General features: G+C 43.0%; 1 protein-coding gene across 1 annotated transcript in view; it reads right to left on the bottom strand.

Moving 5' to 3' along the window:
• Positions 1-21,844, bottom strand: part of NOX3 (NADPH oxidase 3) — a 62,749-nt gene extending 40,905 nt beyond the window's left edge. The window contains exons 1-7 of the mRNA XM_040448798.1: positions 21,800-21,844; positions 21,073-21,168; positions 20,858-20,968; positions 19,791-19,875; positions 10,487-10,632; positions 7,031-7,212; positions 3,672-3,801 (exon numbers count right to left, since the gene is read on the bottom strand). Of these exons, the coding sequence (XP_040304732.1) occupies positions 3,672-3,801; positions 7,031-7,212; positions 10,487-10,632; positions 19,791-19,875; positions 20,858-20,968; positions 21,073-21,168; positions 21,800-21,844 (795 nt within the window). The remainder of the gene's footprint in view (positions 1-3,671; positions 3,802-7,030; positions 7,213-10,486; positions 10,633-19,790; positions 19,876-20,857; positions 20,969-21,072; positions 21,169-21,799) is intronic.
• Between the last annotated feature and the right edge of the window lie 983 nt (positions 21,845-22,827).

The following is a 22,827-nucleotide window of genomic DNA, read 5'->3' as shown; positions in this document are numbered from 1 at the left end:
GTGTTCAGAATAGCAGAGGGAACAAAACCTTTTGTCCACCTATGCTGTGGGTGAGGCAATATGATGCACAGAGTAAGGGAGAAGATAGCAAGGGGGTAGACAAGAAGGATGGGGTTGGACCAAAGGAGTGAGTCCTTAGGTCTCTCCTGCTTGAGAGAACCAGAAAGCGTTTTGAGAATTGGTGTGGATAGTTACAGAAATAATAGCAAGAATGCAATTCTTTCTGTGTACGCTTAGAGAGAGATTTGCAAAACCATAGTCTCTATGTATTTTCATAGTCTCTATGTATTTGCATAGTCTCTATGTATTTTCACAAATAATCTTGCATGCCCACTTTGGGACGTTTTAAGCATCACACACTTCGTTTTGGTGCTGTCACATCAGTCTCGGGCTCTGATTTTTCCATGTTGATAAAATGGAGTGGATTGTTTTTCCTCGTACAGTTAGTCAGGAAGGAGAATGTAAGCTATTAATCCTTGGCTCTATCTCTACTCTAGTATATAAAATGTTCCGGGAGGAAAAAGCCCAGTTTGGTTACACGGTGATGGTGCTCCTGGAGCCCCTAGAAGTTAAGGAGTGAGGGATGGGGGTGGCCAGAGGTGAACAGTAGGTTACCTACAGCAGTCACCTGGTTAGACAAGAGTTAGTAAAGACAGAAGGAGGCCATGCCCCAGAGCAGGAGGGGCGCGTGTGAGGTAGAACTTGGACTAGGTCTTAGAAGCCCTGGCTTTGGGTCTTGGGGGACCGTTCTTCCCCTATGCCTTGCGGCAAATCCTGGGCCTTTTACAAAAATGTTGATTTATTTTTTGAGAGAGAGAGAGACAGAGCGTGAGCAGGGAAGGGGCAGAGAGAGAGGGAGACGCAGAATCTGAGGCAGACTCCAGGCTCTGAGCTGTCAGTGCAGAGACTGACGTGGGGCTCGAACTCACGAACTGTGAGATCGTGACCTGAGCCAAAGATGGACGCTTAACCGACTGAGCCACCCAGGCGCCCCGAGCCTTGGGCCTTTTGTGTTCAAATCTTTTGTTTTGTGAAATGAGACAGGTGGAGAAAATTATTGGCTGGGTTTCCTCCAGGCTCTTAAATGTTTTAGCTTTATTCACAGAGATAAATACAGCGTCAGGGGTATGTGCACATAGATAGCAGCAGGCAGCAGACAAAATGAGGGGTGGGAGAAGGCTGGAGTTTCAGAATGAATGTTGAAGTGTGTAGGGATGCAAGTTCACGGCCACAGAGTTGAAGCTCTGGCTTCTTGATGTGGCTTTCCTGGGGATGGCCTTTGTGACCATAGGTCAGAAGCTAAATCTTGGGCCGCTAGCCCTCCGTCTGCTAAATTAAGGGGTGGGGCTATTAGGTATCTAAGTTTCTTTAATGCTGACATACTCCGTGGCTTCTTTGCTTTACTTTTTCTTTTCCAAAAATACTCAGAAAGTCATGCTACAGTGAATATTTTATGATAGAAATAAAGCTACATTGATTTAAAAGCTGCAGTAATGAAACTTGTTTCTTCCACTTTCCCTCCTGGTTTTTCATTCCTCCGAGAAAATAAGAACATGCTGGCTCTGATTTTATTTTATGTGTGTGTTTAAAAATGGCCTCCTTGTCTAGACAATAAGATTTCCAGGGGCAGGAACCACGTCTCGGAAGCTTCCATACCATGCAGCGGCACGAATGTAACAGCCTTTTAGAAAACGTTTTGCTGAATTGACTCTACCTCAGGTAAAACTTCCTCCTGTACGGTTGACATCATTCCCTAATAATTTAAACCAGCGTTAGCCTTATTATTATTGCTGTTGTTGCTGTCACTTGTCGATGTCGTAGGTAAATAAAATAAGGTGCTTCTCCGACTGAGAACGACCAGGCTTCTTTGGAGACTAGATTGCACGAGCAGTTCTAGAGTCTGGAGCCTTGGATGCATCTGTGAGTCCGAGACAGAAGGGGACCACAGGGGTAATTGGTTCCCTTGATCAGTTTGGTGCCCACGGGGCGGTGTGCAAAGCATTCTGCGTCCTAACCCGGACAGCGGTGCCCCGCCAAAGGTGAATTGATAAATGTTCCATTGATAAAAGTACCGTGAAAATGCAGTTAGGAGGGGCCAAGAGGAAGCGATGGGTAGATGCGGTGCAGTGAAACGCTGGAACCCTTCCTCGTCCTTGGGATGCCTCCCGGACTCAGTGTCTATGAGACATCAGAGAGAATACTGCACCTTCAGCCAAGCAGTAATTGCACAGCCCACACATGCTTTGAACCAGGATCCATTAAAAATAATGAGAAAGAGTGACAACATGAGTTTGGGTGTGCCAGGCAGTGTAGCAGGGGAGAGTTAACAGACAGATGGGTAAGATTCCCCCCTTTTAATAGTAATTAATGTCAGTGCACACTGCTGGAGCAGGCTCTGGTCTGTATTCATGAGGTGTGGGAGAATATTGATTTTTTTTTTTTTTTTTTTTTTTTTTATGGAGACGCTGTAGCTGGAAGATTTTAGAGAGGCATTCCTGTTCCTCATTACTATGCAGGCTGGGTAGTGGCTACTGATAGTTGAGTTTAAGACAGAGACAATCTATACTGACCATTAAAAGAACCACAGTCTAACGGGCACATCTATGTTGTTTTTCTCGGTTTTAAACATTCCTCCCAGCAGTTTTCACTTTTAAAATCCAGGGCTTCATTTAATGTATTTGAAGAGTTTAGAAAAAGTCAATCATTAGAGTCGTCATAAGTTGATGACTTAATTTCCTGAATCTCCACCATTTATATACTATTATCCCTATTTGGGGACCCTGTTTCCTTCTTGTTTTAATCTCCTGGCCTCATTTATTTGCTCTCATGCATCACCCAGGTGCCCCAAGGTTTGCCTTGTTCTAAGAAACCCGAGGAGACCAAATAGAATCATTATTTCTACGTACCTATGCCACAAAGGCATTGCAGCATGCCCAGGAAATCTTCCTTTTGAGATCTTGTGGACATGATGATCGACTCTAATGAATTAGGTCTCTTTTTGCCTAGCATCATTATTTCAGTTATGTAGCTTAATTAGAATAGGCAGTCAATGCATTTAGTACCCCAAGTTTTTTTGATCCCCAAAGCTGTAGCAAGCAAGAAGGTAAGCTTAATAAAGAGGGCATCCTTCTCTTTTTTGCCTAACATCATTATTTCAGCTATGGGAGCTTAATTAGAATAGGAAGTCAATGCATTTAGTACCCCAATTTTTTTTTGATCCCCAAAGCTGCAGGAAGCAAGAAGGTAAGCTTTAATAAGGAGGGCATCCTTCTCACGTGGTTGTTGCTTGATGTTCATTGGAGGAGTGCGGCTAGTAATTCCCAGAACGGAAAGGGCAGTTCCGCAGGGGGGCAGGGGGCTGAGTTTGCGGAGCAGAGAGGATGGCAAGCCGGAGAGAGGGTCGTTCATGTCTGCAGTGCTGCTCATTTTGCCATATCAGACACCCCCATGGACGTGGGAGCACAAGAGCACATTTCGAAATGGACAGAACCCTTTTGGCAGTAAACCTCTTTTTAAAATGATCTATAACTAGATTTCTCCATTAGCACACTTAATAAAGAGCTGGCTTTGTCTAGTGGTGACATGGGCTGTTCTTTTCTCAAGCACACAAAGCTCTAGTTATTTTAACTGTGGCGACAGCTATTTTTAAAAGCTCTTGGGTTCATTCTTACCGAAGGCTCCTTGCCAGAAAATTGAGGCGTGGGGCACTGGGCAGCGGTCTGCCACTGAGCGTAGTGGTCTTTGCAGAAGGTGACATTGTGGAGCAGTTGACTCTCGGGAGTTTGGCCTCGAACAATCCGACTTGCCATTAAAACAAAACAAAACAAAACAAAACAAAACAAAACAAAACAAAACCTGAATATTTCAAATTGATTTTGTGCAGTCTTGTGATACCACAGATATATGCTCTGCAGCGGGCTCTGAAATAACACTTCAACTGTCTTGAAACTTGGGCTGTCATTCATTTCTCTCAGCATCTTTAAAAATAGGAATTTAAGAAGCTTCAAGTAACTTTGAAGATCCCAGAAAAGAAGTGCCCCTCTGCGGTATCCTGTGTTAAATTGAAAGTGTCTATATTAGAGAATTCATAATGAAGGGAAATTGTTTGAACACACCCTTTTGTAGACTGTTGAATTTAATTAGGTTACATCGCGTCCTGATTGCTGATTCGGCCTAATTGGCTAACTTTGTACTATTTGGGTCTTTTGCAGATTTATCTAACTTCTACCCTTTTTGGTTTGTGTCTGCGCACCTAGAAGTTTTCAAGTGAAGTTGCAAGAAGTGTCCTGAATGATGATGTCTTTTCCCCAGTGACCACGAGCAGGCGTAGTGTGTGACAGGGTCAAAATAGGTCAGTGTGAAGTATGTCTTCAGAACTACCTTGATGAATTTGAGAGAGAAAAGGAAGCCTGCCTTCGTGAATGGAGCACTGGATCAAGAGTCCTGTGATCCTACTACGCTACGTTCGCCCCAAACGTAGTACTGACTGACCTTTGACAAGCCGCTTCGGTACCCCCATTGGTGCACCGGGCCACAAAGTCTAAGAATTGAGGCTATGTAATCTGGAGGTTGTTCAATTCCTAGGTGTTTATGAAGAAAATACATTGACTTATCTTTGAGGAACAGGGTGCTGAGAAACTCTAGCATCATACAGGCTCACGTCATGGGCAGTAACATGTGAAGTAACATGTCCCCTTTTGCACCGTTGGGTACAGGAGGAGAGAGAGGCAATGGCCTTAGGGACCTTACACGTCAGCCTAGGGAACTGATGTTTTGGCCTTTGGCCCGGTCTGTTTCATGAAAGTCATCCAAACTTGATCACCTCCCTTTGAGCTAGGAGAGCACAACATCTGTGAATCTCCCGTGATCACATGATGCCCAGACACAGGAAGGGTGAATAATAAATGGGACCCGAGGAAAAGATTCTGTAAATTTTAACACCATCATTCTCAAGCTCTAGGTAACATTGCCTAGATTACCTAAAGAAACCTCAGAACATTTCACAGATGCAGTATCTTTTTAAAAATTAAAAAATTTTTTTATGTCTTCATCTATGCTATCCCATAATAGAAAGATTAGTGGGCTTTAACACATTCCAATAATCCTCCTTTACTTGGCATTTTGTATAGAATTTGCAAATTACTTTTCGCTGTAAACAGTAGCTGTAGAATACTTCAAGCTGAGAGGATTAAATGAGACCCTTATCCCAAAATAAGCCTTTCAACTAAGTTAAAATGACTAAAATATTTCATCTTATGAAATGTTATTTGGATATTAAAAAATATCTCCAACGCAACACCACCCATTGAAATCCTCTTGCGTGAAGGCAGGGAGGCAGGATCAGGGGGCTGTGTGTGTAATTTGGGGGACGAGGAATTCTAGACACATGTGGATTATGAAGAGCCTCTCAAATGTGCTTCGGGGTAACTGCCCCAGCCTCAGGAGGAGAATCCATAGAGAAAGAGAGGGACTGACAGTCGTTGAGGGGGGAGCCCTTTGGGACCATCCATCCTGCTCCCCAAAACACAGAAAGTCAGGGTGAGGGATCACATGTGCAGAAGAGGCAACTGCTGAAATTTGAAAGACTAGAAAGCCATTAGCCAGACAGCACGTAAACGTGAACATTGACGACTAGGATTCTAAGGATGAGCAGAGAGATGGACAGGTTTTCCAGGTAAAAGACATCCCTGGGGGGCGTGCTTCAGCAGCTGCAGTGATGGGAGGGAAAGTTGTATAGGGGAGGGCGTCTGCTGGTGTGGGAAGCAGAGGAAGAGCTCACGGAAAGCCACGCAGGGCGTTTGCGACCTCCTCGGCCACATTCCTGCAGGTGTGGAGGGCTGTTTAACGTGAGGAAGTGAAGGGCTCTTCTGCGGGGCTTGTAACCAGAAAAGGTTTGGTTGTCTGAAACCTGGTGCCCCACGTCTGACCCTGGCATTTGTTTGTCCTGGGACCTTGAGGGAATCACTTAACCCTCTGAACCTGCTTCATCCTTATGAAGTGGGGGGTAACACTGTCTTTATTGGACAGGACTGTTGTTGGGGTCAAATGGATCGTGCCCATGGATGTGTTTTGAAAATTGTGAAATGGAAAAAAAAAAAGGCCTCAGTGTATGGAATAATTAATGTTGGAAGAAACTAGCTAATAGACATTCATTGGTGGGTTTGTCCAGAGCCATTGTAAGACTATTCAAGGAACTGAAAACATTGTATTTGAGGGTGTCGTGCTTCACGGTCTGCTCTAGCTTCCTGAGGAGGAGAGTAATAGTTTCAGACAGGTGTTGAATCCCATTGTATGGGATGTTTGGGCAAGAAGGAATCCTGGAAGTCAGATGGCAAAACTGAGGTCCAATGAAGTTTTAAAAAACGTTTTTTAATTTTGAGAGAGAGAAAGAGAGAGAACTAGCGGGGAAGGGGCAGAAAGAGAGGGGAACAGAGAGTCCCAAGCAGGCTCTGTACTGACAGTGGACAGCCTGATGCGGGGCTCCATCCCACGAACCATGAGATCATGACTTGAGTGGAGATCAAGAGTTGGACACTTAACCGACTGAGCCACTCAGGTACCCTGCGGTCCAGAGAATACAAGGGACTTGCACGTGGCCACCCTGATGACTAGGGGCAGAGCCTGGGTCATCTCACACACCGTTCCCTCCCCAACACAGGGCTTCCTAGTGGGTGGTTCTGGTTAAGCAGAAGTGGAATCTGGGTGTCCAAAATAGATATCTTGACTAATCGCATGCAATTTGGATCACAGAAATTTGTTCTGAGCGAAACAGGTCTACTGTTTTCCAGCATTCAGTAAAATTTCTGCATCTTATAAACATGTCAAGTCTCCGCAACAGAGTTAGCAAGAAAAATAAACATACTTCACCACCTAATTTTGCTTCTTTCCAGTTACCAAAAGAAGGCGCTCGCCTTGGTGAATGTTCCTTTAGTCGCTGCCATTTATGATTCCCTATCCAAAGGGCTTTCTAAGATGGCTTTTGAGGTTCACAGAGATAAAATCTTATACTTTGAGCACAGTATGGACTTACCCTGCCCCATGGATAGCCAGACTGATAAAGAAGATGATGAACACATGGTGTGTGTACCAGAACAACTCATAGGAGACCTGTCTGATGAACTCGGTGGAAGAGGTCATGATCAAGATGAAAGCCAGAGAGATGATCAGGCCAGTGACACCAGCAATTGTCGTCAGCAACACAGTGATGGTGTTCTAAGAGAGACAAGCACCGGGACATTGATATCTTGGTTCTATTTTCCATGTTAGGGTCAATACTCGAGAGTCTAAGCAGGGAGTAAATCAAAACATTCGAATCAGGGGCATATTAGCCTCAAAAAGGGTCCCCCTATGACTCAAGAAGGGAGCTTCCCCGTTCTTTTCTTTTGTTCCATTTGATGGCACACATTCGCTTTGCTCAAATTTCATCAAATGCCATTTAATCATTTACATTTTTTCCATCTGTATAAATCAACTTTCAGGTCAAAGTTATTACGGTGAATTGAAATGAAGACAATATGTAACACTGCATTTTAAGATAAAATATTGGCAAATAAATCCAAGTGTCAAGTTTTTGATTTTTAAAATAAAAGTGTGGATTGCCATGCTTAATTGCATGTTAACATTAATAAACACTTTTTTTTTTTTTTGAGAGATCCCTCAGGGGCGCTCCTAATAAAGCAGCTGCACATTCTGTTCCCCTGGTAGTTATTCCTTGCTCTTGCTTTTTAATTGGAAGGGCCATGACTTGCATTTCTTTCATGCCACCTCAGGGAGGCTTGGAATAAGGCTTTGTAAACCCTAGGTGGTCAATAAATATACAGCTATTCTACTCTGGGAGACACGGTCAAAAGGCCAGAGTTCTGACCTGTGAGTGCAGAGGACGGTTACCTAGCCTTTTAGAATATGAATCACAGAGCACTTTGTATTTGCTGTGACTTTTCCATACTCTTGCCAAGTCATTGGGATTCAGATGTTGTGTTACCATCGTTGAGCCGACCATGAGCTCAATAAACTCACACTGTATCTTTTGTCAGTAAAATCTCATTAATTTGGGCTGCTGTGAGATCTCAAGGTAATTTGGATAGGGACTTCTCCTTGTTTCTTTTTACTTCATGGAGCAAATAGTTGAAATAAAATTGAAAGGGTATGTCTAAAACGTTGAAAAGATATGTTATTTTTTCAAGTGTACTCAAGCATTTAATTTTTAAAAAATTTTTAATGTTTATTTATATATATGTATTTATTATATATATATTTATATATATAATTATTTATATATAAAAATAATGTTTATTATTTTTGAAGGAGAGATAGCGTGTGAGCGGGGGAGGGGGCAGACACACACACACACACACACACACACACACGCACACAGAATCCGAAGCAGGCTCCAGGCTCAGAGCTGTCAGCACAGAGCCTGATGCGGGGCTCGAACCCACAAACCGTGAGGTCCTGACCTGAGCCGAAGTCAGATGCCTAACCGACTGAGCCACCCAGTACTCAGGCATTTTAGAAATCCGTTTATATCATAGGACGTGCTAATTTTAAATCACTCTTCTTTGCTTTTTAAAGCAACCCCCCACTTCCCTTTTCTTGCAACATATTTTTATAGACTGGTTTGGTTTGCCGTGTATCTTTTCAAATAGCCCCGTTGCATCTGTTTAGAAATATTCTATAACGTACACTTTGTGTTATTGATACTTTCTCCAAACGTACCAATTTGTATTATGGATCTTTCTCCAAATACTCCAAGGTAGGTATTATTCACCTTAAGGTGTTACTTGAACTTAAGGAGCACTTACATAGTATACTGCTTCTAAAATTTTGAGATGACTGTATTGGAGTAACTTGATTATCTTGTTAAATTGCTTTAAAAGCATTCATAATAAGTGCTATTCACTGTATAGCCTTTTCAAAATATTAAGGCTTATTCTTGGTTGTCTGTAACAATGAGCTTTTCAGAGCCTTGGCGGGGGGAAAGAGTTAACCCTGGTAAGTGCCAAGATAAATACTGGGGCTCCAATGAGTGACCCCGAAAGCCTTCCCATGGGCTTATGGCCATCGTTGGTTTTAACTCATAACTTTGAAGCTTGTGCTTCTAATTGTCAGCCAGGAGAATGTAGCTCTACTTAATCAATGGCCTGATATTGGAAATCATCTCAGGATAATTAGGGACGTGCCATGGAAGAATTCCCCCCAAAATTTGAATTTCGCTTCTTCAAATAAGGTTCCCTGGGCAAAATGGTCATTAAAGAGATGGCTCAGATGGTAACAGAGGGTTTTCCGTTGCAGAAGTACATTGTATTAGGGGTCTTCTTGGGCAATACTGATTCGTTAGCCTGGTCACCACGTTGGATACATATTCCAACAGGGCAGTACATGCTCAACTATTTTGGTCAACCGGGAAGAAAGGGGTAGGTGGCGGATGGAAGGGAGAGGATTGTCTTAATCTCGATAGGTGGGTCTCTGCAGTTACGTTTTTCATTTTCTTTTGTTTCTCACATGTGCTGCCACTCTGGGCACACAGGTAATTAGCATTAATGATGTTACTAGCCATGCAGGTCTGATTATGAAATTAGCTGCTTTGCCCAGTGTCTGGTTTGGCAGACCAGCCAAGCACATGTGTGCCAAAATATGACACACGAGAAGAGATCCAAAAGCAATTTGCAAGTTGAAAATGAAGACATCCAATTTATAATCCCTGGATTTAGATGGCACTTCACATTCTTTATGATGCTACCATCAACAACAGCAAAATACGTAATCGTGAGCTGCTTTAAAATGTAAAATGTCAGGGTTCTAATAAGTGGCTGCATTTCCTATTTGGGTTTATTTATTATGTTTTGATATACATTAATTAAGGGGCATCAGTTTTTCTTCCTGCTTATAAACTCTCAGCAACATTTACGAAAAAAATACCTTTAAAAAATTATTTATTTTCAAGAGACAGAGACGGAGCGTGAGCAGGGGAGGCGCAGAGAGAGAGGGAGACACAGAATCCCAAGCAGACTCCGGGCTCTGAGCTGTCAGCACAGAGCCTGACGTGGGGCTGGAACTCACGAACTGGGAGATTATGACCTGAGCTGCAGTTGGACGCTCAACCGACTGAGCCACCCCGGCGCCTCAAGAATATCTCTCTTTTTTTTTTTTTTTAATTTGAGAGAGAGAGAGAGAGAGAGAGAGAGAAAGCACATGCAATTGGGGGAAGGGGCAGAGGGACAGAGAGAGACAATCTTAAGCAGGCTCCACGTTCAGCGTGGAGCCCCATGCAGGGCTCGACCCCACAGCCTTGGGATCATGACCTGAACTGAAATCAAGAGTCAGCAGTTCAAACAACTGAGCCCCCGACGTGCCCCTCAAAATAGCTTTGGCAGAAACTTCTCTCCAGCTCTTTGATTAAAGCTTTTGAAACACAGTGCTTGCGATCAAGGGATCGGGAAAGGAAGGGTGTTTCAGATGAGAAACCCGGGAGCCTGCAAGGACTCACTGTGTGGAAGGTCCGGATGGGGTTGAGGTAGCTCTCATTTGGGGTTTTGCCAAGCTGGGCAAGTGCAGCCAGAAGCCCCTCCGCTTCCGTGGACTGGCTCCAGCGATAGTGCTCCAGGTTGCACAAGTGTGCCACGATGTGGATGGCTACGGTCGAGGAGAGGACATCAGACATGTGCCATCTGGATTTCTTCCTTTGTGGTTACTCAATGACACAATGTCTCTACGGTCAAGTTTCTCTGCTCTGGTGTTTGTAATCTCCAAAGAGTGACTTATTTGTGCATCTTTCACCGTGTCTTGAATGGAGTGGATTGGCTGCTTCTAAAGATATGGTATGATTCACCACATCCATTTTAATGATAGGAAGAAATGAAGTCAATCTTAAGTCACCATAATTTAATTATAAACGTGCTCATTCTGCAAGTGGAATAGGTATTAGGATATCACGACATAATTACCTATATGTTCCATTGTATATATAATTCCATATTTTGTATAGAACATATCCTGTGAGAGATATATATATACACACATATGTATTCCATATTTTATATCTTATGTAATATAGTTTCCAAGAAATCACAGAGCATTATCCTAGGATACTGTATATCATATACATGGACATGTGTGCATATGACATCTATGATAGATTCCAGGGAAGAGTTTTTGTTCGCTTTCAGACATTATATTTTCTATTCTTCCTTTATACATTTTAGCATATATGTATATGTACTCCTACACATACGCATATACACAATATATTTGCATGTGTTATTCCTAGAGGATCAAAATAAACGGGTATTTATAGAACTAATCCTCTCTGTGTACTCTTCAGAAGAAAACTCGGTTTTCTAATTCTGAGAATTTGTGATGTTTAAATTTTAAATGAAGAGAACAAGCTTGGGAACACAGCATCATTTAGCCCGAGGACACTGTGCTCAATGCCACTCTTCCCTGTCTTGTGAAATCTGGGGGGAAGCTAGCAGTCACAACATCCAGACGAGGATCTCCTGATGCTTTCCCTACAAATGGAAGCCCTACTGGGTGACCTGCTGATACCAGCCACTGGGATCAGATTCAAGTGTGAAATGAGAATTCATTACCCAGGGTGTAGATAGCTTCCCAGTTGCTACCTTGCCCCCCTGAACCCCCGTCCACCATGCAAAGTAGAATTGGCTAATATATTATATAGTCTCCACACATTGTATGCAAATTCTGGAATCTTTCATGACTACCCATGGTGGGTTGAGGTGTGGGGGAGTGAAGGAGAAAGGAACAGCAGAAACTTCGGAGAATATTGGTAGCATGTTGGTCTCTGTGGTTGTAGCAGCAGATTTCTTTAGAAATACCAACAGCTGTTTAGCTTTTCTCCCTGCCCCCTGAATTCCTTCGATCAGAGCCATTCCCTTCTCTGGGCTGCAAAGTTGTATTCATGCTTTAAGACCCAACCCAAAAGTTGTTTTCTATGAAATTGCTCGTCAGGTCCACAGGCACCAATGATACCTTGACTATAACATTTCCCAGGAATTATTGTTATGAATATTTATTTACATCTATGTTGCCCCACGGACCTGACGCCTCAAGGCTTATTCATCTCGAAACATCAACACTGGGCACGTTGCTTACTACCAGTATGTACTTAATAAGGATTTGCGGAGTGATAACGAGCTAGAAAGAGAGAAAGGGTCAGGAGGTTGTCTGCCGATGCAGATGGGGTAGTGCTAATACCTGTTTTGTGAACATTTTCCTGCAGCCTTCACGTCAGAACTCAATTTGAACATGCTTTTGGCTGAAGTTCATCTAAGAAGGCAAAGCACATGATCGTATTTCTGAGTCAATGATGTTGACCCTCTCCTTATGGGTTTTGTGAGAGTGGCACCCAAAAGGCATTGTGTTTCTTCCCTGTGTTCCATTTGTCACTATACGCGGTGTGTCTGTGAAGGAGCTGCCTTGTTTAGTCTCAGCATCCACGAAGCTAGAAAGTTTGTCTAGTAACCATCTCTTCCAATATGCTCAAGATGAAATGGAAACTAGTTGCTAAATTGAACACAAACATGTTCAGCAGTATTCCTAATTGCTGTTTTCTGGTAATTATCTTAAAGTTTAAAAAAAGCAATAGGTAATACTTCTCATGGCTAGCAGATACTGAATACTTAGTATACTTCAAACACCATTATAAATGCTTATGCGTATTACCTCATTTAATCCTCAGGTATCAGTCTTATTGCCATTTTACAGACCAGTATTCAAGAAGTTCAGGCAGTTGTAGACCATTAACGGCAAAGGTGGGATAAAACCCTGTTTGCCTGAATCGGGGGCCCATTAAAATTTTTTTCTTTTTTTTATATATATTTTTTTGACGTTGATTTATTTTTGAGACAGGGAGAGACAGCATGAACAGGGGAGGGTCAGAGAGAGAGAGGGAGACACAGAATCTGAAACAGGCTCCAGGCTCTGAGCTGTCAGTACAGAGCCCCACGCGGGGCTCGAACTCACGGACCGCGAGATCATGACCTGAGCCGAAGTCGGATGCTTAACCGACTGAGCCACCCAAGCGCCCCTGCCTTTTTTTTTTTTTTTTTTTAACAGAGCCCGCGAGCAGGGAGAGGGGCACAGGGAGAGAGGGAGTATCGTAAGGAGGCTGCACACTCAGTGTGGAGCCCGACTCAGGGCTCAATCCCACAACCCTGGGATCATGACCTGAGCCAAAATCAAGAGTCAGATGCTCAACCAACTGAGCCACCCAGGTGCCCCAGAGCTCAATCTTTGACCTTTAAGTTATATTGTTTCTTTTCACTGATTCATAATTGTTATACTTTATTGTTCACTGAAAACTAATTTCTCCTGCCGGCTTAGCTAAAGCTCTTTGAATGGTTCATTTGGTGTCTTTAATCTAGAGTGAACTAGCTCATAAGAATAATCACAGCCTTTGGAGTTCTCCTTGCAGGTGGGTGGAAAATCTCCTTTACCTCTCTGCCCTTTACCCTCTGCCCCTGGCTGTCCTCAGTTCTCCTCCATGGACTAAAGCACACCAGAGAGGAGCTGTCCCCACTTTACAGAAGCAGATACTGAGCTTCAAGCCAAATTAAGTGACAACACTTACAATTCCATAATCCACATGTGACAGTCAGAAGGGAAACACAGGATAGCTTCTGTGTCTTTTATATTCTGCATTCTATAACATCCTTCTCCTGGGTAAGAAGTTGTTGATCACAATCTATTTCCTATTAGATTGATTTCCACATGAGAATTCGACACTGTTAAACTAAATTTAAGTACACTTATTGAATAAGCAAAGATATTGAACTAGTTATTTACTCTTATTGCCAGGTCTCCCATAACAGAGCTGAAGAAACTAATGAAATAGTATGAGAAGACTCAAGATGCTTTTTAAGAGGTAGCTCCTGAGGGAATATGTTGAAAACTACTCTTTCTAGCTTTTTTTTTTGTTTTCATGTACTTTAAAATTCATGTCTTAAATGCTCCTTTGCTCTAACTACCTCCATTTCGTTTTCTTTTTACACGTAGAAGATAAAAAGTGGAATATCTTATTTTATTTATCCCAGGAATTCTCAGAGGGAAAACTACCTGTGCCACTTGGTTTGTCCAAACGTTTTATTTCCTCTTAGGTCTGACCCTAATTTTATTGTGATCTTGGCTGGGAACTTAAGGTATCCCACTTACCAACTCCATGGCTGCTGGGGCTGGATAGGTAACCCAGGAGATACTGACTCTGCTGTGTTTTTTTCCAGACATTGTATGTTCTATTTTCTAGTCTTCCCTTTACACACCTCAGTTATTTTAATGTGGGTAGTCATGTCATCTGCTGGTTGCTTCCAGTATGTGATCAAATAGTGATATGGTTCGATTTTCCCCTCTCTTACTCATCAGAATCCTGTCATGTTACTAGATTGGCTACTCAAACTAGATTTGCTACAGCCAGAAGGACACGAGAAGGCTGCCTCTCAGTTACTTCATTTATTTCAGCCTGCTGTCTTATCTGTAAAATGGGTGCATTGATTGAAACCAGGCAATATCTCGGCTTCCCGCCAGCTCTCTGGCTCCCGCGTCTCCTTTGAAGTTGACTGGGACCATTTATCATCCCAAAGGGATCTGTAGTCCAACGTGAAAGCCATGCAAACATGAAACACATGTTTTAATAATTTTTCAAAATCAACACTGGCTTAAAGGGGCTCTTTAAGTTTTGTGGCACATTCGATACTATCAGTTATGCAGGTGCGCTCACCCTGGCCCCTCTGAGGACTTTCTGCGGAGCTCATGGGAGAGCCTACGACACACATTTCCAGAATCCGCCCAAAGGCCAGGCTAACAGATGCTGTCACCGGGTCTTTCCACAATCCTATTTTCTCACCAAAGGACTTCTACAGTTAAAAGAGAGCAGTGGTCTTGGACAAGCCACAAAATGCACATTTAATTGGTGTGTGGACTTCTGAGTTCAAATAAGGAGCTTTCATTGAAGAATGAACAAAAAAAAAAAAAAAATCATAAAGGCTACAATTAGAGCCAGTTGCCCTGAGAAAGTTTCTTTTCCTTCTTTCTTTCCTTCTTTTCATTTTTTGGGAGATCAAAGGAAGCATAATTGAGGGAGAATCTTGGAAGGGCGGTCAGTTCTTGCTATGTTTCTGCCTGCCTGTCAGTGATAACAGTCATTTTGGAGTTAGTCACCTCCTAATTAAGCAGCCTTCGGAAATAAGGACCCAGGGACAAATCCTGGCTGTGCTTTACCAGCCAGAGCCTTGGCCCCCCAAACTTTCAAGCTTGTGGACTGATTTCTGCGGGACTACATAGGTTCCGGCACCCCGTGCATGCTACTCATTTAAATCATGTTAGACAGGGGGCACCTGGGTGGCTCAGTCAGTTAAGCTTCCGACTTCAGCGCAGGGCACGATTCTCACAGTTCGTGAGTTCGAGCCCCGCATCGGGCTTTCTGCTGTCAGGGTGGAGCCCACTACGGATCCTCTGTCCCCTCTCCCTCTGGCACCTCTTATGTTTATTGAGGTTTGTAAACTAATTTTAGCAGCTCATCAGGAGCCGCCCGTGGGTAATTGCACACCCCTGGCGCCTACTGGATGTATGCCGCCTGGGTCAGTATTTACACCCCCCCACCCCCCCCTTTGAAGGAAGCTCAGGCTCACAGTACTACTGTTCAGCTGGAAGGATCTCCAAGGTCTGCTGTGGACCGCAGAGTCCAAAAAGATCCACGTTAATAAGAACGAAGAGGCTGTGATACTGGGATTTTTATACCACTGGGGTTACAGGTCCCTGCAAATGATTTATTAGCGGTTGGAGAATTGCTCCTGCAGCTCTTATCATAGGCAGGCGAGCGGGAAGGCAGGAAGCCAAAAGAAGGGTTCCTGTCACCGCGTTTTCCATGATGCCCTTGATTATAGATAGTTTGCCTCTCCCCTCCTCCTCCCCAGCCTCCTTCCACCAGCCTCTAATTACATCCTTTAATGATTTGACCAGTTAAAGCCTGCAGTTCAGCTTACAGAAGAACGGGTGAGAAATTAGGGGCTGGCGTGCAAACTTCGATGTGGATGCACTTCTTCCAAGGTTACACACCTCTATTAAGCCAGTCGGCTATTTGAAAAGCAGCATAATGGGCGATGCTAATAAAATAAGCACGGGGACATTTTCAGCTGTTCCCAAGTGAATACAGCAGAAGGACAAAATGTGAAAAGCACAGGGATATCTACGAAACCAGGGCTTAGCATGTTTTTTTTTTTTTTTTTTTTTTTTTCCTTCTAAAAGCGCAGTTGCCAGCCGCATTTCTTAGTGAGTGTGAAATGTAATAATTGCTATGTCAGGGCTTGGGGAGAAGCAGAGAGCTTTCTCCCCACCCTCCTGCCTTTGCCGGGGATGGAGACAGCCCCGCGCTGCTGGTTGCCATGGCGGTGGGGGATGAGCCCTTGGCTCTCAGAAGCAGTCTGACCCTACCGGGGAGTCCCGGGGGGGGGCTGGGGAGCCCCGCAAGGCAGTGGGGGTTCAAGCAGAAGAGGGCCGAGGGGATACTTCCTTCTCTCCAGGGATTTCTGAGGGAAGGAGGGAGAAAGAGAGTCCCGATTCTTCTGGTTGCGGCAGAATGTGAATTTATCTGGGACGAGCCCATTGGCATCATTTTCAATCTCTTCCCTGCCCACACGCTGTGCTTCCTCCACCCCAGCTGCTGCTGGGTCCTTGAGCCTCTGCACTGTCGCGGCTTGTACCTTTCTCACAAATCCCCCTCCTCCCTTTTGCCTGCTGGCCGACTCCAGCTCATCCTCGGGTCTGACCCAACTTGGTGGGGACCTATTACGTGCCAGGGGCCGGGAAAGCCGAGACGCAGAAGACACATCTCAGCCCCCCAGGCCGTCGGAGTCTGAGAAATTTTCCTAGGTGGCAGGGAGGCATCACTGAGGTCTGCAGGAAAGGTGGCCCAGAGGGAGGCAGGCGGGCGAGGAGGCCCGGATATGGCAACGTCTTCGCCATTGAGGGAGGAAAGGAAGAGCATTTAACAGGGACAAAGGCACCCACCACTCAGGGACCCAGTGGCTGTGTATTGCCAATGGGAAGAAGCGAGGGGGGTGTGGAGAGAAAGGAGAGAGGAGGAGGAGGCAGCGCTCACTGAAGGGAGCATGCAGGCCATCCTACCCTTGGGTTTGACTCTCTGTGCAAGAGTGGCCAGTGAATGACCTTGTAGTGGGTAGGTTTCCAAGAGGGCCTACCTGGCAACCAGTCTGCACATCTCCTGATGGATCGATTGTGTTATTGTTCTTTTAATTCCAGCGAGGAAAAGGCACACAAAAACTTAGATCACAGGACCAGTCAGCAGCAGGGGTATGAAATAATGTGGTCATCTGATTCCAGTCAACTGCTCCCCTTGCTAAATTACACTCCATTCTTGGGGCCCCTGGGTGGCTCAGCCGGTTAAGCGTCTGACCGCGGCTCAGGTCATGATCTCACGTTTTGTGAGTTCGAGCCCCGCGTCGGGCTCTGGGCTGACAGCTCGGAGCCTGGAGCCTGCTTCACATTCTGTGTCTCCCTCTCTCTCTCTGCCCCTCCCCTGCTCACACTCTATCTCTCCCACAAATAAATAAACATTAAAAAATTAAAAAAAATAAATTATACTCCATTCTGAAAACAGTACTGACTATACTCGTTTCAGGTTACAGCTTCTCTTAGTGTATCTTGAACACGGGAGATATTCGACATACATCACCGATGCATCTATTCTACTGATACCTGATTACATGGAAAGAAATATACATACCCAAAGGTTTAAGGTGAGAACTATTGCATAACATATTTTCTTTTATTTTTTGCTTCCTTTTCTGATGTGTTTTGATGCTGTAGGTTTTTTGGTTCCTTCTCTCTCTTAGAGTCCAGTTCTGCCTTAAACCTCTTGCGTAGTGATAATATTCTTCCCACCATTTTACTGTGTTTTATCTCCTCTTTTAATGCAGGGATTAAATATTCTTAAGATTATATGTATATATTTAAGTTTATTCATTTATTTTGAGAAAGAGAGCAAGCAGGGGAGGAGCAAAGGGAGAGGGAAAGAGAGAATCCCAAGCAGGCTCTATGCTGTCAGCACAGAGCCTGATGCGGGGCTTGAACTCACAAAGCATAAGATCATGACCTGAGCTGAAATCAAGACTCAAGTGCTTAACTGACCGAGCCACCCAGGCACCCCAATATTCTTAGGAATATTTTATTTATTTATTTAATTTATTTATTTATTTTTTCAACGTTTATTTATTTTTGGGACAGAGAGAGACGGAGCATGAACGGAGGAGGGGCAGAGTGAGAGGGAGACACAGAATCGAAAACAGGCTCCAGGCTCCGAGCCATCAGCCCAGAGCCTGACGCGGGGCTCGAACTCACAGACCGCGAGATCGTGACCTGGCTGAAGTCGGACGCTTAACCGACTGCGCCACCCAGGCGCCCCGTCTTAGGAATATTTTAAAGGAAGCCTTCCCAATTTTAAAGGAAGCCTTGAGATTCCTTGAATTCTTTCTCTGAAGAGCCTTGCAAGGAGCAATCTGGACTCCACTCTGACACGACCCATGACAGGGAACTCTGTATTCTCAGGGACGCTCATTCTAATTTTAGAGAATTTGGAAGGTCCGGAAAAGACTTCCATATCTGAGCTGAAATCTGCTTCCCTGGGTCTTCATTGCTTCATGCATCAACTCATTTGTCGGGGGTTTTTGACCCCTCTCTGGACTCAGCCCTATGGTAGCCTTGGGACATAAAGACGCATTAACTTGTTTTTTTTTGCTCTCCTTCCCTTGCCTGGTTTCTCTCTAGGACACAGTGTCTTTTTACCCTTATTTCTTAACAAACCACAAAGACCTTTCGCAGATGTTTCCCGGGTTGGTTTAATCTGGCACCAAAGACAATCGATGGGGAGATCTCCCCACAACTTCTCCGCACACCCGAAGTTGTGTTAATTGGCACTCGGGCACTGTCTGTCCTGTCTTGTTGCTTAATTAAATCCACGTTTGTGTTGAGTGTTCTTTTTACTCTGCTATTTTTTATGCATGAGAGGATGAAAACAAATGAGGAAAACATTTTATAGTTAAATTAGTTTGAGAGAAACAGTCCTGAACCATAACTCTTAATTGTGCAGATAGCCTTTTATTTCAGTGTGTTTGTCGTCCAACAAAACCACAAACGAGTCGGTTATCGCTCGGCTTCTTTTCTTCCTCACCAGGGTTTAACCCTGGCCTTGGATGCTAATTTTTATTGCCTTTCTCTTGAATTCTCTTGTTTTCTTATTCAAGAAATAACAATAACACTTTATATGCTGTAAAGCTTCATATCTTTCCAAGGTCCCTTTATATCCACTAGCTCAATGCTATTCAGAACCTTATTCACTTGATCTTGCTTTTCTCTTTGCTTTTACTGCCTCTGATACCATTTGACAGTCATTTTGCTATGACTGTGAATGAGTTTTTGAGTACAGGTCAGTTTTCTTTCCAGGGTGGATTATATTGAATAGCACAGTATTCATTTTGCAAGCAGGTACTCATTGTTGTATTATCAACAAGCTTAATTCTTTACAAATGAAAATGAAGTTTCATAAATTTTTCCTTGCCAAATTGAAGGCTTGGTAGGGAACACTGCGTGAGTATAAATTAGATATCAAAAAATCCTTTTATGTAAGTTTTATTGGTCAAATGGAATGCAAAGATTTATTTAAGGGTGAGCCTTTGGCGGAGGGGGAAATTAAAACAAAGCTATCAAGTTAAGCATTAGGTTTGGTAACATCCACTGGGCAAAGAAGAATAAGAAACACTTACTTGCGTTAATGGCTATCCCATAGGCGACCAGTTTGTGGAATTTGAGGTTTTTGTCTAATTGCCTCCTCCACGGTCCTCTGCAGCACTAGAGTGACATAAAGTAAAAGTCTCATTTTAAGGAAAAATCATAGCGATGACAGCATCCTGAGTGGTAAGAGAGCAGGACTCAGGCTCTGCCTCTAAATTCCTGAAGGTGGGGCTATGGGGTACAGAAGGGAGCGGCCATTAATCAGCCCAAAGGACAAACCAGATGGTTATTACTGGCTTTGCTGAAATTTCAAGTCAGTAAAGTGAGTAAGTATAGTTCCCTGCCTACAAGTCAAAATTCTAGAATAAACCTGCTAATATGCATGCGGCCACTAGTTTACAAAATGAAGATGGAAACCAACATCCTCATAGATGTGGTTTAAGTAGTCTATAAAGTATTCCTTATGACACAAAGAAAGGCATTATGTTCATCTATATCTAAATACTCATAAAATTATGATGATGATTGTATAATCATTTCATCTAGTCAGAGTTATTGAAATTCTCATTTTTCTGTACAGTGCATTACGCTGTTTAGCAGGAAACACAGTATCCAAAACAGTGAAGCTAATATAATTAGGAAATTATTAAATCTACATACGAAATTCTGTGTACTATGACTGTGTATTCCTGGGCCGAGAGCTCAGAGAGATGTGTCCTTAGTGGCATTTGACTCCACTGCTCATTTGGTTCCTTTCAATTAGAAATCGTGGTAGTTCAAACTGTTATAATACATCCGTCTTAGTGAGTCAGGTCAATTTTATCAGCCATCTTCTTCTGACGGAGCAAATGTATCGGAGAAAGGCTGAGCAAAGACTCCAATGTCAAGCAGGGAGTGAATGGCAAGAACGAAAGTCAAATCAAATGTACAGATTTCTGAGTTTTGGTTTTTGCCACTGGGTCCTCTCTTACGAAGAAACAAACTTCAGTCCCCACGTGAATTATCAGGACTTTCACAGTAAAATACATCTTTGTCTTTCATGGCACTTACACCGGTAAATCACAACAACTGAAATTATTTTAAGTAGTTTAGTACTTACAGTACTTGTCCCTCTCATGAATGAAATGAGGTTTCGACTGATCGGTAAGAGAATTAGCATGCAGTTAAAATTGAGGCACACTGCAGACGCTCGCGCCCAGGCCAGTGTTGACTGTCCACATAGAAAGACACAAGAGAGATGCGCTGAGAGTAAGGACGCTGGGGAAGATGGAATGTTTTCCGAAACGATAATGTGTAGTCCCCAGCTCTACTTACGCCCAGAATAACTCGTGTGTAAAGGAAAGACTCTTCCTCTTCATACCAAGAGAATGTGTCGATAAACAGATATAAATTCACTCCCAGCCACGAGAGCTAGTGTTGAATGAAAAGAGACCAATCAATACTATCTTCGATCTTTTCTTCCGTTCACGATCACTTGGGGTTCTTCTTTTAAAGGGTGAAATGAAGAGCTTCTCAATATTCATCAGACTTACTCTATACTTATTTCTCATATATTCGTTTGAACAGTTGATTACAATAGTAACAAATTGTTAACTTTATAAAAAAACTTCCGACCGCATACAGGTATATTTAAGGCATTTAATGAAAATTACAAAGCCTTCCTAATCAACATTGCTCTAATGTTTTAAGTCAATGATGGCGAGAGGAGGAAATCTTTAAAAACAACTCAGAAAGTACTCCAGAAAGATTCCAATTTCATAGTCTAATTCAAAGACTTCATTTGATTTAAGAAACGGTTCATACATTATGCAAAAACTAACTACTTGACTTCAAAAATAATTAAAAATGAACTCAATCGAAAAACAACTTTACATGATTCTGTAAGGGTAAATTAAATATATCTACTGAATGTTTTCTAACAAGGTTTAGTCTTTTACCAAAGTAATACTTCAAGCTATTTAGCATTCCTATACAATTATCTTAAAAATCAAAGACTAGTTCATATATACATTTTAACTTGAATAACAAAAATGATACTTACTCCTAATAGGATGGAGAGACTTTCATTCAAAATCCAGAACGCCATCACGACAGCTTTGCTCTGTTGCTGTCAGCAAATGATTTCTTTCATTCACCTGAGCCTGGATGTTGTATCCCGAGTAAGGGCTTCCCTCGTAGACTATTTTGTCTTTTTGTCTTAGGAAGCACCTAGTGGGAGCTGCCCTCGAGGAATTTCTAATTAAGGACTTCTTGCCAAAGGCACATCATCAGGCTGACATGCCTCCTGACCTGGGTGAATACAAGGCAAGTCTCTGTCTAATGATTCTCTTCCTCAAAGATTTCATAAGAAAAGAAAGCTCGTTTTATGAAATTATCCTCATGTACTTTATACCCCATTCATTTTCTACATGATTGCAGCCAATACGATAATGAGTCTTTATGTAAATTTGAGAAATAACCTCATTGCCAAGGGTTGGATACAGCAAAACACTTCACTTGAACTTTCTCTATTTTGTTTTCCCTACTTTGCATCTTCCCCCCGTCCCCTGAAAAAGAATTCCTTTATAGAAGATAGAGAATGGTGGGAAACAAATACAAATTAAAGAGTCTTTCAGAAGATGGAGAAGAAAAGAGAAAAGATCTTTGGGTGTGCTTGTGAAGAGTGAACTGGATGACATTTGTGGGGCTGATGGAATAAATCCTATGTTTCCCCCAATCCCCCTGGGCCCACCCATGAGATAGATGAGAACGTCCTTTTATACGTAGTGATTCCAGGCGGGGCTGTGCATGAACCTGGCCATTCCATGGTTTTGTGGTAAATACCTAGTTAAATACAATAACTATGGCTACTTTGGTAGACAAAGTTGTTCCAATGGAAGCAATTTTCTGGTTAGTCCTGGCCCAAGTATTTCATTAAAAAATTTCAGACAATTAAGATGAAATAGGAGGAGACAATTGCCTAAGCTTCTGTGTCTTTCTGGGGTGAATCTGTTTAGGGGTGCCACAAGAATTAAAAAAAAAATTAGGCCTGGTGGAAACAATAGTTTGGTATTCATTGACCTAAGTCCT

This window comes from Herpailurus yagouaroundi, unplaced genomic scaffold (assembly GCF_014898765.1).
Source record: "Herpailurus yagouaroundi ecotype Mexico unplaced genomic scaffold, PumYag 198, whole genome shotgun sequence".
NCBI lineage: Eukaryota > Metazoa > Chordata > Mammalia > Carnivora > Felidae > Herpailurus > Herpailurus yagouaroundi.
This window is presented reverse-complemented; position numbering and strand designations above follow the sequence as displayed.